The 11,933-nt window shown below is 53.8% G+C and overlaps 1 protein-coding gene across 1 annotated transcript in view; it reads left to right on the plus strand.

Moving 5' to 3' along the window:
• The first annotated feature begins 588 nt into the window (after positions 1-588).
• Positions 589-11,933, plus strand: part of POC1A (POC1 centriolar protein A) — a 79,527-nt gene continuing 68,182 nt past the window's right edge. The window contains exons 1-6 of the mRNA XM_006169331.3: positions 589-713; positions 4,414-4,498; positions 5,462-5,633; positions 5,989-6,168; positions 9,285-9,392; positions 9,755-9,870. Of these exons, the coding sequence (XP_006169393.1) occupies positions 5,473-5,633; positions 5,989-6,168; positions 9,285-9,392; positions 9,755-9,870 (565 nt within the window). The 5' untranslated portion in view covers positions 589-713; positions 4,414-4,498; positions 5,462-5,472. The remainder of the gene's footprint in view (positions 714-4,413; positions 4,499-5,461; positions 5,634-5,988; positions 6,169-9,284; positions 9,393-9,754; positions 9,871-11,933) is intronic.

Genomic DNA, 11,933 nt, shown 5'->3' on the forward strand with positions numbered 1-11,933 from the left:
TTGGCCGGCCAGAGCGCTGATAGCGAGAGAGGCGGGCGAGCCGCGGGGTTCCGGGCCGTCTCTCCAGCGTCTGTGGAGGGCGCTAGGTCGGGGCGCTTCCTGTGTTGGGCGAACAAATGGTCCCTGTCCAGGGTTTGCATCTTAGCGAGGGGGACACAGCGCGACCGGACTCAGTGTGACCCGGGCCCAACGTCGGGCCTCTCTGGCCTCTCTCCCCACCCTGAGCAGTGGGTGGCTGGACGGGGTCTTATTGAGGTTACACCCCTCTCAGACAGGTGGGGACAGCAGGCCACTGGGATAGCGGCGACGGCCCAGACCTGCAGTGTGACCTGGGCCGGACGCCTCTCTTGAGTCCTAGCTTCTCCAGAGGCCAGAGAGGAGCACTGCTAAGCGCTTCTGTCTGAGAGGTTGCTTCCGAGGGGCTTGGCCCTCCAGCTGGAGAGTTCGGGTGCTGGGTGGTAGCCTTCTTACGTGGCCACCTCGGGCATTGGGCCCGGATTAGGATCCAGCTTTTATGACTTCTACTCTGGTGCTCTCCGTTCCCCCCCCCCCCCATATATAAACCACCCTTCCAGGTGTGAGGCACACATGCAGAGAGAAGACGGTGTTTGCAGATTTCAAGGGGAGGCTGTTATGGGTGGACCAGAACTTACCTCTGCCCGCTGGACCTAGAGGTGGACTCTGTCTTAGCCTTGTTCTTCCGGGAGGCTCAGGTGAGGGCAGGAGGCTGCACCCGACAGTTGCTGCTCTGTTGGGAGCCCTCCCCGCCAGCTGCCATTCCCCCTGCTCTTGGAAGGGGGCCTCTGGCAGGTGTATTGGGAGTGAAACTGGGCACAGGGCCACGGGTCTTTGTTGTGGTTGCAGTTCTGTGGGGTGGCAGTGGCTTTGCCCTGCCTCAGGGGCATCTTTTCCTGAGGAGAGTCTTTGCTGGCCCCCGTGGTGCCCCCAGAATGCTTCTTTAAGATTTCTAATGTTTGGAGTGGGAGCGATGTTTGGATGTCTGGGTACAAGCTGCTGTTGGAGGAAGAGCCTCTCTGGAACATTCTCTCCACTGTCGTCCTAAGCAGTGTCCTGAAGGGCCCTGCTTTTTCTTAGGGGTCAGGTAGAGTGGAGATGCTGGGGATGCCATCAGGCGTGGTCCAGGGCTGACCTTTGTGTTCACTGGACGGTCTGAGACATGATGGAGGGTAGAGGATCTGATTTTTTAAAAATTATTTATTTATTTATTATTATTATTGTTAATAATATTATTTTTCACATGAGTTTTGCTAGAGAAAGACAGAGAGAGAGGGAGAGTGAGAAAGCAAGCTGCCAGGTCCAGGACTCAAACCATGGCCAGCCATGTGGGAATTCCAGCACCTTAACCACCATGCCACCTGCTGGCCCGAGAATCTGATTTCTGAGAGGAAAAGTGCTGAAAGACCTCCATTTTTTCCCCTTGGGATTAAAAAAAAACTTGATTGTGATATTGTGCACATGCCATGAAACTTACCCTTTAAAGTGTACAACTCAGTGCTTTTTAGTAAATTCAGTGTGTGCCACCATCGGCACTATCTAATCCCAGGACATTTTCATCAGGCCAAAGAGAAAGCCCAAGTCACATCTCCACACCCCACTGCCGTGCCCCCGCCCTTGGCAACGATAGCCACTAATGTACTCTTTCTAGATTTGAACTATTGCGGCCACTTCGTACAAATGGAATCAGGTAAAATGTGGCCTTTCGTGTCTGCTTCGTGTCTGTGTTGGTACTTCGCTCATCGTATGCTGAACGACAGGGTGAATTATATTGGGAATAACATTCTGTAGGTGGACATACCCCGTTTGGTTTATTAATTCATCTGTTGGCAGATACTTGGGTTTGTTTATAGTCTGGCGGTTTTAAATAATGCTGCTGTGAACATTTGTATTCAGGGTTTTTTTGTGTGTGTGAATATATTTTAATTTCTTTTGAGTATTTACTTAGAATTACTGTCATTTGCTAACTCTGCGCTTAACATCTTTTTCCCCCTATTTGCTGGAGGATGTGTGCACTTGCTGGGCAGGGGGTGCAGAGAGAGAGAGAGAGAGGGAAAGCGAGAAAGCACTTCCCGGAGGCTGGCCACACTGGTCTCACCACCTCCTTTCTTCTCGGGATTTTGGACTTGCGCATACGTACACTCTGCTAATTTTCTAAGTCACTGGGTTCAGTCTCAAACTGCGTAGTTGACCATGTGGGATCCAGCTGCCCTAATCACCATGCCACTGACTGGCCCTATGTTTAATGTTTTGAGGAACTACTGAATTGTCTTCTGTAGTGGATGCTTTTTGTTGTTCTTTTTAAAGATTTTTTTTTTTTAGAGAGAGATTTTTGCGATCGGATGCTTGTGCTCACTGGAGAGAGAAAGAAAATGAGAAATCACCCCCTGGGGGGGTGGCCACATCGTAATCTATTCTCTTCCATTCTTTCTTTTATTTTTTGTAGAGGTTTTTTCCTATAGGGCGCGTGTGCTCGCCAGAAAGAGAGAGAGAGACAGAGAGATAGAAAGCGAGAAATCACCCCCCGGGGGATGGCCATGCTGCAATCCCTTCTCCTCCATTCTCTCTCAGGATCTTGGGCATGCACACACACGTGCCTGGCATGAGTTTAAGCCACTGGGTCCGGGACTTGAACCCCGGTTGACTACATGGGAGTCCAGTGACATAGCCATTACGCTAACTGCTGGTCCCTATTCTCTGCTATTCTGTCAGGATTTTGCACGCGCATGTGCCCAGTGTGAGTTTCAAGCCGCCAGGTCTGAGACTTGAACTGCAGTTGGCTATGTGAGAGTCCAGCAACGTAACCATTACTCCATCTGCTGGTCCTGGTGTCTTGTATGAATTTTAGAATTAGCAAAAAAAGATACCTTTTTTTAAATTAAGTTTTTTTAGAGAGATTTTTGCTGTAGGGCCCAGGGACTCACTGGAGAGACAGAGAGAGACAGACAGAAAGCAAGAAATCACCCCCCAAGGGGGATGGCTGTGTTGCAATCCCTTCTCCTCCAGTCCCCTCTCGAGATTTTGGGCATGCACGCACACACACCTGACATATTTCCAGCTGCTGGGTCCAAGACTCGAACCACAGTCGACTACATGGGAGTCCAGCAACATAACCATTATGCCATTTGCTGGTCCCAATTCCTGGGGTTTTGATAGGAATTATAGGAACCTGTAGATCAATTTGAGGAGTATTTCATCTTAATAACATTAGGTCTTCTAATTCATGAACATAGAATGTTTTTTCATTTTATAAGTCCTTTTTAATTTTTTATAGTTTTTACTATACAAACTTGGCATTTTGTTTAATTATCTCTAAGTATTTTATTTTTTGTGTATCATAAATAGAATTGTTTCAGATTCTTCATTGCTAGTGTACATAAATACAGTTTTTTAAAAGAATTATTTAATTTAACTTCATTTATTTATTTATTTTAATTTGACCAGAGAGAAACAGAATGAGAGAGAGAGAGAGAGAGAGAGAGAGAGAAAGTGAGAAAGCAAGCTGCCAGGTCCAGGACTCGAACTGTGGTTGGTTATGTGGGAGTCCAGCACCCTTAACTACCATGCCACCTACTGGCTATTAGTTTTTTCTTTTTTTAATAATTATATATTTAATTTTATTTATTACTATTTTTTTATTTTTAACTTTGCTATAGTGAGAAAGCAAGCCACCAGGTCTGGGACTCGAACCATGGTCAGCCATGTGGGAGTGTCCAGTGCCTTAACCACCGTGCAACTGCTGGCCCCATGCAGTTGGTTTCTATGTGTTTTGTATCCTGCAACCTTACCGAGGTAATTTATTAGTTCTACTAGGTTTTTAGTGAATTTCTTAGGATTTCCTCTTTACAAGATCATGCCTTCAGCACTTTCCCCTTTGTACACGACACATGATCATTGTGCATATTTGTGGGGTATAGGATAATGGAAAAAAAAGCTTTTTAACAATTTTTCTGCTTTTCATTTTTTAAGAAAAGTTTATTTAGGGCTAGCTAGCCCGTGGCATGATGGTTAAGGTGGCTGGATCCTACATGGCCGATTCCACAGTTCTAATCCCAGACCCGGTGGCTTGAAAACCATACCAGCCATGGTGCATGCGTGCCCAAAATCCTGAGAGGAGCATGGAGGAGAAGGGATTGAGATGTGGCCATCCCCCCTGGGAGGTGATTTCTCACTTTCTGTCTCTGTCTGGCGGGCTCACGTGCCCTATAGCAAAAAGCTCTCAAAAAAAAGCCCTGAATTACTGTTAACTGTAGTTTTACCGTGCTACGGAACACTTGCACTTACTCTCCATCTCAGTGTATGCCTTGAGCATTTTTAATCCCTCCTGGCTGTTACAGCAAGGGTCTTGGGTTTGGGGAGCCCCTCCCTCACCCACATTTGTCCCCGGCTCTCCCTCAGGAGGACCCCTCGCTGGAGAGGCATTTTAAGGGCCACCGAGATGCAGTTACCTGCGTGGACTTCAATCTCAACACGAAGCAGTTGGGTAAGAGGAGGCACTAGGCACTAGGTTATGAGGGAGGGTGTCATGGGGGGAGCAGAGCACAGCAAGGACAGGGACATTTGTCTAGACCTGCCTCGTCTCTGGGTCTGGACTCTGAGCTCCATTTTACGTACAAAAAGAGTGTGAGGCTCTGAGAGGTTAGGGCCTTGCTGGGGTCACACAGCTCTTGAGGGTGGACCCGGGGCCTGGACTTTTCACTGCACACCCCTGTCACCTCGTGGGTCTGTTCTATGCAGTGGGCTCTAAGCGACGGCTCATTTCCCTTGAATCCTTATTGATTCTGTCGCCGTGGTAACAGGGCACCTTCTTGTTGAAGAGGCCCGGAGGGAGAAGGATGTTGAGTACAGGTGGGCACCCCTCACCCATTGCCCTTGGGCTGCAGCTGAGTGCCCCCGTTCTTAGTCACGTGGGGTTCAGGCTGCAGCTTTCTTGTTCCCATAGGTGAGATGTGCCCCTCATCCTGTTGTCAAGGGTCCGCGCCAGAGGCTGCTGGCCTGGTGGTACACAGTGGGTCAGGGGGACTGATCATTTCAGGCTGTCTTGCCGACCTTCTCTGTCCTTCTACCGGGCTGGGCCCTGTCTGTGGTAAAAGGCCCTTTGAGTTGGGCTGCTCCCAGTGGGAGGTGAGGGGGCTTGCTCTCTACTGCCCCTAGGGTGTGCGTTGGGGGGTGCAGAGACCTAGGGCCCTGTGGGACAAGTGTCCAGAACCCAGGCTGGCAGCCAGGCCTGTGAAGAGGCTGGCTCCCTCGTGGGCCTGTGGCCTGCCATGGGTGCTCTGAACCCCCTGGGGGCTGCCCTGGAGCTGCGATCCGCCCACTGCTCCGTCAGAAGATGCTGGGGAGGGTGGAATGTGGCCCTTGCACCCCCTACCTCCCCATGCCCTGGCAAGGCCTGAGGCCCGAGGCTGGCCAGAGCTGAGGGTCATGGCATCATCCCTGTCTTCAGCCAGTGGCTCCATGGACTCCTGCCTCATGGTCTGGCACATGAAGCCTCAGTCACGTGCCTACCGCTTCACCGGCCACAAGGATGCTGTCACCTGCGTGAACTTCTCCCCCTCGGGACACCTGCTGGCCTCAGGCTCCCGTGACAAGACTATCCGCCTCTGGGTACCCAATGTGTGAGTTACGACTTTGAGAGACTTGTCAATCTGGACTCTGGTGCCAGAAGCACCTCTAGCCAGGTCCCCTGTTCCAGCCCTGGACTAGGTGTGGCGAGACTTCTAGCCCACTCCCGGGAGGTGTGCTCAGGGAGGCCCTCTCTCAGGGCTAGAGAGGGACTCTGTCTGAGGAATGGTCCCTAAGCTGCTGCATGTTGGCGGGGAGGCAGCGCTTGGCTCCTGCTGGGGTGGCCATGGTCCCTGGGGGTGGGGGTGCTCAGGCCCTGGGCTGATCCTGGGAGAGGGGCCTAGGGCCGGGAGAGCTTCCATGTGCTGTGGGCCCTTGTGTCCTGACCCCGGATGCCTGTCCTCTTAGTAAAGGTGAGTCAACTGTGTTTCGTGCACACACGGCCACAGTGAGGAGTGTCCACTTCTGCAGTGACGGCCAGTCCCTCGTGACGGCCTCTGATGACAAGACAATCAAGGTGTGGTCGACCCATCGCCAGAGGTTCCTGTTCTCCCTGAGCCAGCACATCAACTGGGTCCGCTGTGCCAGGTGAGCCCCATGATGGCCAGAGAGCCGTGGAGGGCCCTGGGGTGGGGAGTGGGCACAGAGGGGCTGCAGGTGACAGCCAGCTTGTGACCTTGGGGAAGAGCCTTAGCCACGCCTCAGTTTTCCTGTCCATAGAGTGGGGACAATCGTCGTCCTGTGTTCTGAGTTATCAAGTAGCTTCACTGAGCTGTGTGACCATAGCAGGTCAGCTAGTTCGTTGCCAGCCGTGGTGACCCTGACATCTGTGCTGACACACAAGCCCCGACAGCTGGGGCCTCTCATGAGCAGCACCCACGAGACCAAGATTCCGGTGGGTGCCAAGCTGCCACTCCACACCTTGCTCCTTGTGGCAGCTCTGCGAGGTCTCGTTTCCGTTCCACAGATGACGCCAGGGCTCGGAGCAGTGCCGTCTTGCCCCAGGGCTCGTGGTGCGGAAGAGACAGAACCCGAGTCTCTCCGGCACTAAGGCTTGCCTCTTCCTTGGGCTGTTCTCCTTGGAGCTGCTGGAGGGGCCCAGGCTTCTGAGGGGCATGGCCTGGAGCCTGGCCCTCCCTAAGGTGTGGGAGGCAGTGCCGTGCAGATGGGGCTGGGTGACTGAGAGGGCCTTGGAGGGCCTTGGAGGTCGCAGACCCAGATGTCTACTTCCGACCTACTTGGTTCCTTTATTTTTTTAATTGTCAGAGGGTGTGTTTGCTTACCAGGGAGATGGGAAAGAGGGAGGAGAAAGCACCCCCTAGTGGGGTGTAGTCATGCCGCAATCCCTTCTCCATTTCTCCTTCCCATCAGGATTTCAGGCCTGCATGCACACACACCCAGTGTTTATGAAGCCACTGGGGGAGAGATTTGGACCACAGTCGGCCATGTGGCTCCAGCTTCCTTACCCACGAGGCTGTGGGCCCAGCCCTACTTGATTCCTTTCAACAGAGCTTTATCTTTATTTTTTTTTTTTTAAGGAATTATTTTATTGGGACCAGCAGTTAGTGTAATGGCTATGTCGCTGGACTCCCATGTAGCCGACCGTGGTTTGCGTCCTGGACCCGGTGGCTTAAAACTCACGCTGGGCGTGTGTGCGTGCATGCCCAAGATCCTGAGAGGAGAATGGAGGAGAAGGGATTGCGGTGTGGCCATCCCCCCGGGGGATGATTTCTCGTTTTCTGTCTTCTAACCCTCTCCCCCCCCAAAAAATAATTATTTTATTTAACTTTATTTATTTATTAATTTATTTATTTTTATTTGACCAGAGAGGGACAGAGAGTGAAAGAGGAGGAAAGTGAGAAAGCAAGCCGCCAGGTCCGGGACTCAAACCGTGGTTGAGCACATGAGAGTCCAGTACCCTTAACCACCTCACCACCTGCTGTTCCCCAGCAGAGCTTTCTTTTTTTTTTTGGAGAGATTTTCACTGTAGGGCGCGTGCGCTCCCCAGACAGACAGAGAGAGACAGAGAGACAGAAAGCGAGAAATCACCCCCCAGGGGGGATGGTCATGCCGCAATCCCTTCTCCTCCATTCTCCTCTTGGGATCTTGGGCACGCACGCACACGCGCCCGGCGTGAGTTTTAAGTCACTGGGTCCAGGACACGAACTGCGGTCGACTACGTGGGAGTCCAGCGACATAGCCATTATGCTAACTGCTGGTTCCCCCCAGCAGAGCTTTCTTAATCATCAAATTCCTTTGGTCCAGAGGAAGGGGTTGGGGTGGCCAGGGGACACTGTGAAACCGTGGGGTGAGAGGTCAGGGACCGCTGAGCCTGGCCTCTTCTGAGGAACAAGCTCTTATTCTCCAGGACAGCCCATTCCTTTGTCCCGGGAAGCTCTGATTGCTCTGAGAGGCCTAGACAGGACAGCCAGCTGGGGTGTCAAGCCCACACCGGGCCTCAGGTGGTGGGTCTCTGAGTCCTCCATACCTTTTTGTAGGCCAGTTGTGTTTTGTTGACCGACGCTAAGAGTCAGATGTAGGCTTGGAGGAGCTGGGAGCGGGGTCGTGGTACGGATGGTGCTCTGGGCTAGTCCCGGCAGCTGGCGCTGGCCACCCCGTCAGGTGCGCTGTGTGCCGCTGGGGCTTTGTGTGCTTGGTACTACTCCATGCATGCCGCCAGGTAGACACTGTTCCACTCAGCTCATGGAGACGGGGCCACTTGCCCTCGATTGCATAGGGGGTGAGAGCAGGGCATGTAACCCCAGGCAGGTCCTGGGGTCAGGGAAAGACAGCTGTGGGCTCAGCCTCGGTGGTACAGGTGGCAGTAAGTGACCTACACTGCTGGGGGCCATGTGGCTGCCCATGATGTCAGATCCCAAGTCAACCTGAAGCCAGCTAGGGGTGTGTGCCTCAGATACGGACTAACCGGAGGGCTGGAGAAGGGGATTGTGGCGTGACAAGACCCCATCAGGGGTGCCAGCCTCTCTCTCTCTCTCTTATGAAAGAAATAGACTTTTTTTCATGAGTTATTTATGGGGGCTGGCAGGTGGCATGGTGGTTAAGGGTGCTAGACTTCCCCACATGGCTGACCATGGTTTGAGTCCAGGTTCTGGTAGCTTGATTTTCTCTCTCTCTCTCTGTCCCTCTCTGGTCAAATTAAAATAAATGAATAAAATAAAATAATTCCTTTGAAAAAAAGAATTGTCTATTTAATTTTATTTATTACTATTGTTTTTTGTTTTTGTTTTTTTAATTTGATGAGAGAGAGACAGAGAAAATGAGAAGGCGAGCTGCTAGGTCTGGGACTTGAACTGCAGTTGGCCATGTAGGAATCCAGTGCCCTTAACCACCTTGCCACCTGCCAGTCCTGAAAAAAATAGACTTTTTTTTTTTTAAATAATCGTTTTATTTAACTTTATTTATTTATTTGTTTTTTTTTGACCAGGGAGAGACCCAGCAAGAGAGAGGGAGGGAGAGAGAGAGAGGAAAGTGAGAAAGCAAGCCGCCAGGTCCGGGACTCGAACTGCGATTGACCCATGTAGAAGTCCAGTGTCCTTAACCACCTCACCACCTGCCAGCCCAAGAAATAGACTTTTTTTTTTTTTTTTTTTAAAGAAATAGACTTTTTAAAAAGCCTGGAGGCTGGCGAGCAGTGCCCGTGGCGCCTGTTAAACATGGTGTGCCTTGTGCCCCTCCTGGTCCAGGTTCTCCCCCGACGGGCGGCTCATCGTGTCAGCCAGTGACGACAAGACTGTCAAGCTGTGGGACAAGGCCAGCCGGGAGTGTGTCCACTCGTACTGCGAGCACGGCGGGTGAGTCCCCGGATGCTGTCCTCCACCCAGGCATTCAGCTGGCAGGAGCTCCCTGCTACCAGCCCTGACAAGGGTGCAGCTTTAACTCTGAAACCCTAGTCTCCCAGCTGCCCTTCGGGTACGAACACAGCGTTCTCTAGGAGGACTTGGGTTTTGGCGAGCTCCCCCCAGGTCCCCGGTGTTGTGTCCTCACCATGTCCTTGCTCTCCCTGGGCCACCCGGTACAGACACATGGCAGAAGGACGAGGTGTGGGTTGAGGGGCAGCATGAGCAGACACCCAGGGATGGGAGAACAGTGCATTTCGGGCCCATCCTGAGCCGGGGCAGACGTCTCACGGTACGTGGTGGCCCTGTCTTTATAGCTTCGTCACCTCTGTGGACTTCCACCCTAGCGGTACGTGCATCGCGGCCGCCGGTATGGACAACACGGTGAAGGTGTGGGATGTGCGGACGCACCGGCTGCTGCAGCATTATCAGCGTGAGTGTGGATGGCTCCTGGGCCGCGAGCTGCAAGCTGCGGCCGGACGTGCTGGCACCAGGCTTTGCTCTGTTGCTGTGGGGCTTAGACCGGCCTGAGGTCCACCTCGAGTGGGGGGTGTCCTGACTTGAACCTTGGCCAGGAGGAGGTGGAGTGTGGTGCTCCCTGGCTTCTGCCAGGCCCTTCAGTGCCCACTGCGAGGTGGCAGAGTCTCACATACTGCAGGGTCAAGCCACTGTCTGGGAATTAGACCAGGTGGGAGTGTTCAGTGGGTCTCTGGCCAGGGCTCTCCCTGAGGGCCATCTCTCATGCCACTTGCCTCTCCCTGTAAGGGAGCCTCTGCCCTCCAGGGCCAAGATGCCGACTCCAGAGCTGGGGGCAGGGAGCAGGGCTGTCAGCACTGGTGGGACCTTGGCCACCACTGGCCTCAGTGTCCTCCACATGCCTAGCGCCATGAGCCCCACGGAGGGTTTACTGAGCTGAAGCCTGGCTCAGGAGCCAGGCCCAGGGCTGTGCCCCAGTGTCATCTGTCCCTTGGAAGATTGGGCAGTGGGCAGTTGACCTGGGCTGGTACCAGGCTCTGGGTGGGAGTGTGAGGGGTGAGGAGCAGCTGCGGACGTGGTTAGGAGGAGCTGGCTGGAGTTGTGGGCTGGGAACAGGTGTGACTGGTCAGGGCGACAGGGGACCCCAGTTCTCATGGAGCCTAGAGGAAGGACCTGGGAAGGGCCACTGGAGGGACTGGGAGTCGTGCAGGAGGCAGGACAGTGGGTGAGACCAGGAAGGAGCAGAGTCGCAGTGGTCTCGAGCTGTGGTTTTTGACCTGGGCCTGAGTAAAGTCCACGAGCCACGTCACCGTCCACGCCTGACGTGGGAGGAAGTTGCTGGACCTGGGCATGGGACCTGGAGCTCCGCGCTCTCCCCACTCCTCCCACGACCCTTTCCCAGCAGACTCTGGGGTATTTGAGGACAGCACTTCTTTGAGGTAACTGAAGTAAGCTGACCCTCCCAGGATGGGGAGAAGATCCTGGTACCAGAAAGCACACGTGGCCGGTGTCAGCACTCCTGCCTGTGTGACATCCCAGCAGCTCAGCGGTAGGGCCTGTGTCGTGGTGTTATGGGAGTTCATGAGTTGGATCATTCAAGAACTGAGAGGCTGGCTGGCACAAATGGGAATAAGGGACAGTGTTAGTGACGAGGATGGGATGCTGAGTGTCCGTCCTGGTGTCGGTGTCCAGGAGTCTGGGCTCCTGGTGAAGCCTGCAGTGCCCTACACCACCACCAGGTGGCAGGGGCCAGCCACAAGAACTGGTTCTTCCCTTGCGAGGAGCCCTGGGGTCACTGATGCTCTTTCAGACAGAGGCTTCTAGAACAGAGCAGGACTAGAGTCTGCCCTGCCCTGGTAACCACACTTCTCCATCCTCTCCTGGCTGAGAGGCCCTTCCGCTGGACCAGGCCTGGGTTAGAGGCCAGGGTGGGGATCAGGCACACCTCACAGGTGACTAGGGAAGGTGGGCAAGTGCAGATGGGGCCTGGGCGGGGGAGGCAGGAGGGCGCGATGAGCAGTGCAGCAGTCAGGGTGCGAGCTCCGTTTCCTTTCTGAAAAGGCGCTGACGATGGGGCCTTCCTCGTGGGGTCTTTGAGGATCTGACAGGAATTCACGAAGGGTTATGACATAGGGTATGCCCCACAAGTCTTAAAACCAAGAAGAGAGGACCTCTGGGTCACTGGGGTGGTTCCCGGCCCATCTCTAGTGGAGCGGGAGCCTGGGCCTGGGCTTCCTGGGGTGCAGCAGCAGGTACCCACTGGGAAAACCGTTGAATGCTGGCTCTGGCCAGGATCTCAAAGATGTGGCTTGACTGGTGGTGCCAGGACTAGTCTCGTCACTTGAGGGGTGAGGGATGAGGGACGTCCAAGAGGACAGCAGTGCTGAGAGCCTGCCTGGCTGGCGTGCCCTGGTGGCTGGATGCCCTGGTTGCCTGCACTGCGGTCACAGCAAGTGCTGGCATCGGCATGGGGAGGGCTCAGGCCAGGGGATGAGTAACGGAGTAAGTAGAGGCAGCAGG

The sequence above is a fragment of the Tupaia chinensis genome, unplaced genomic scaffold (assembly GCF_000334495.1).
Source record: "Tupaia chinensis unplaced genomic scaffold, TupChi_1.0 Scaffold147003_1, whole genome shotgun sequence".
Lineage (NCBI taxonomy): Eukaryota > Metazoa > Chordata > Mammalia > Scandentia > Tupaiidae > Tupaia > Tupaia belangeri.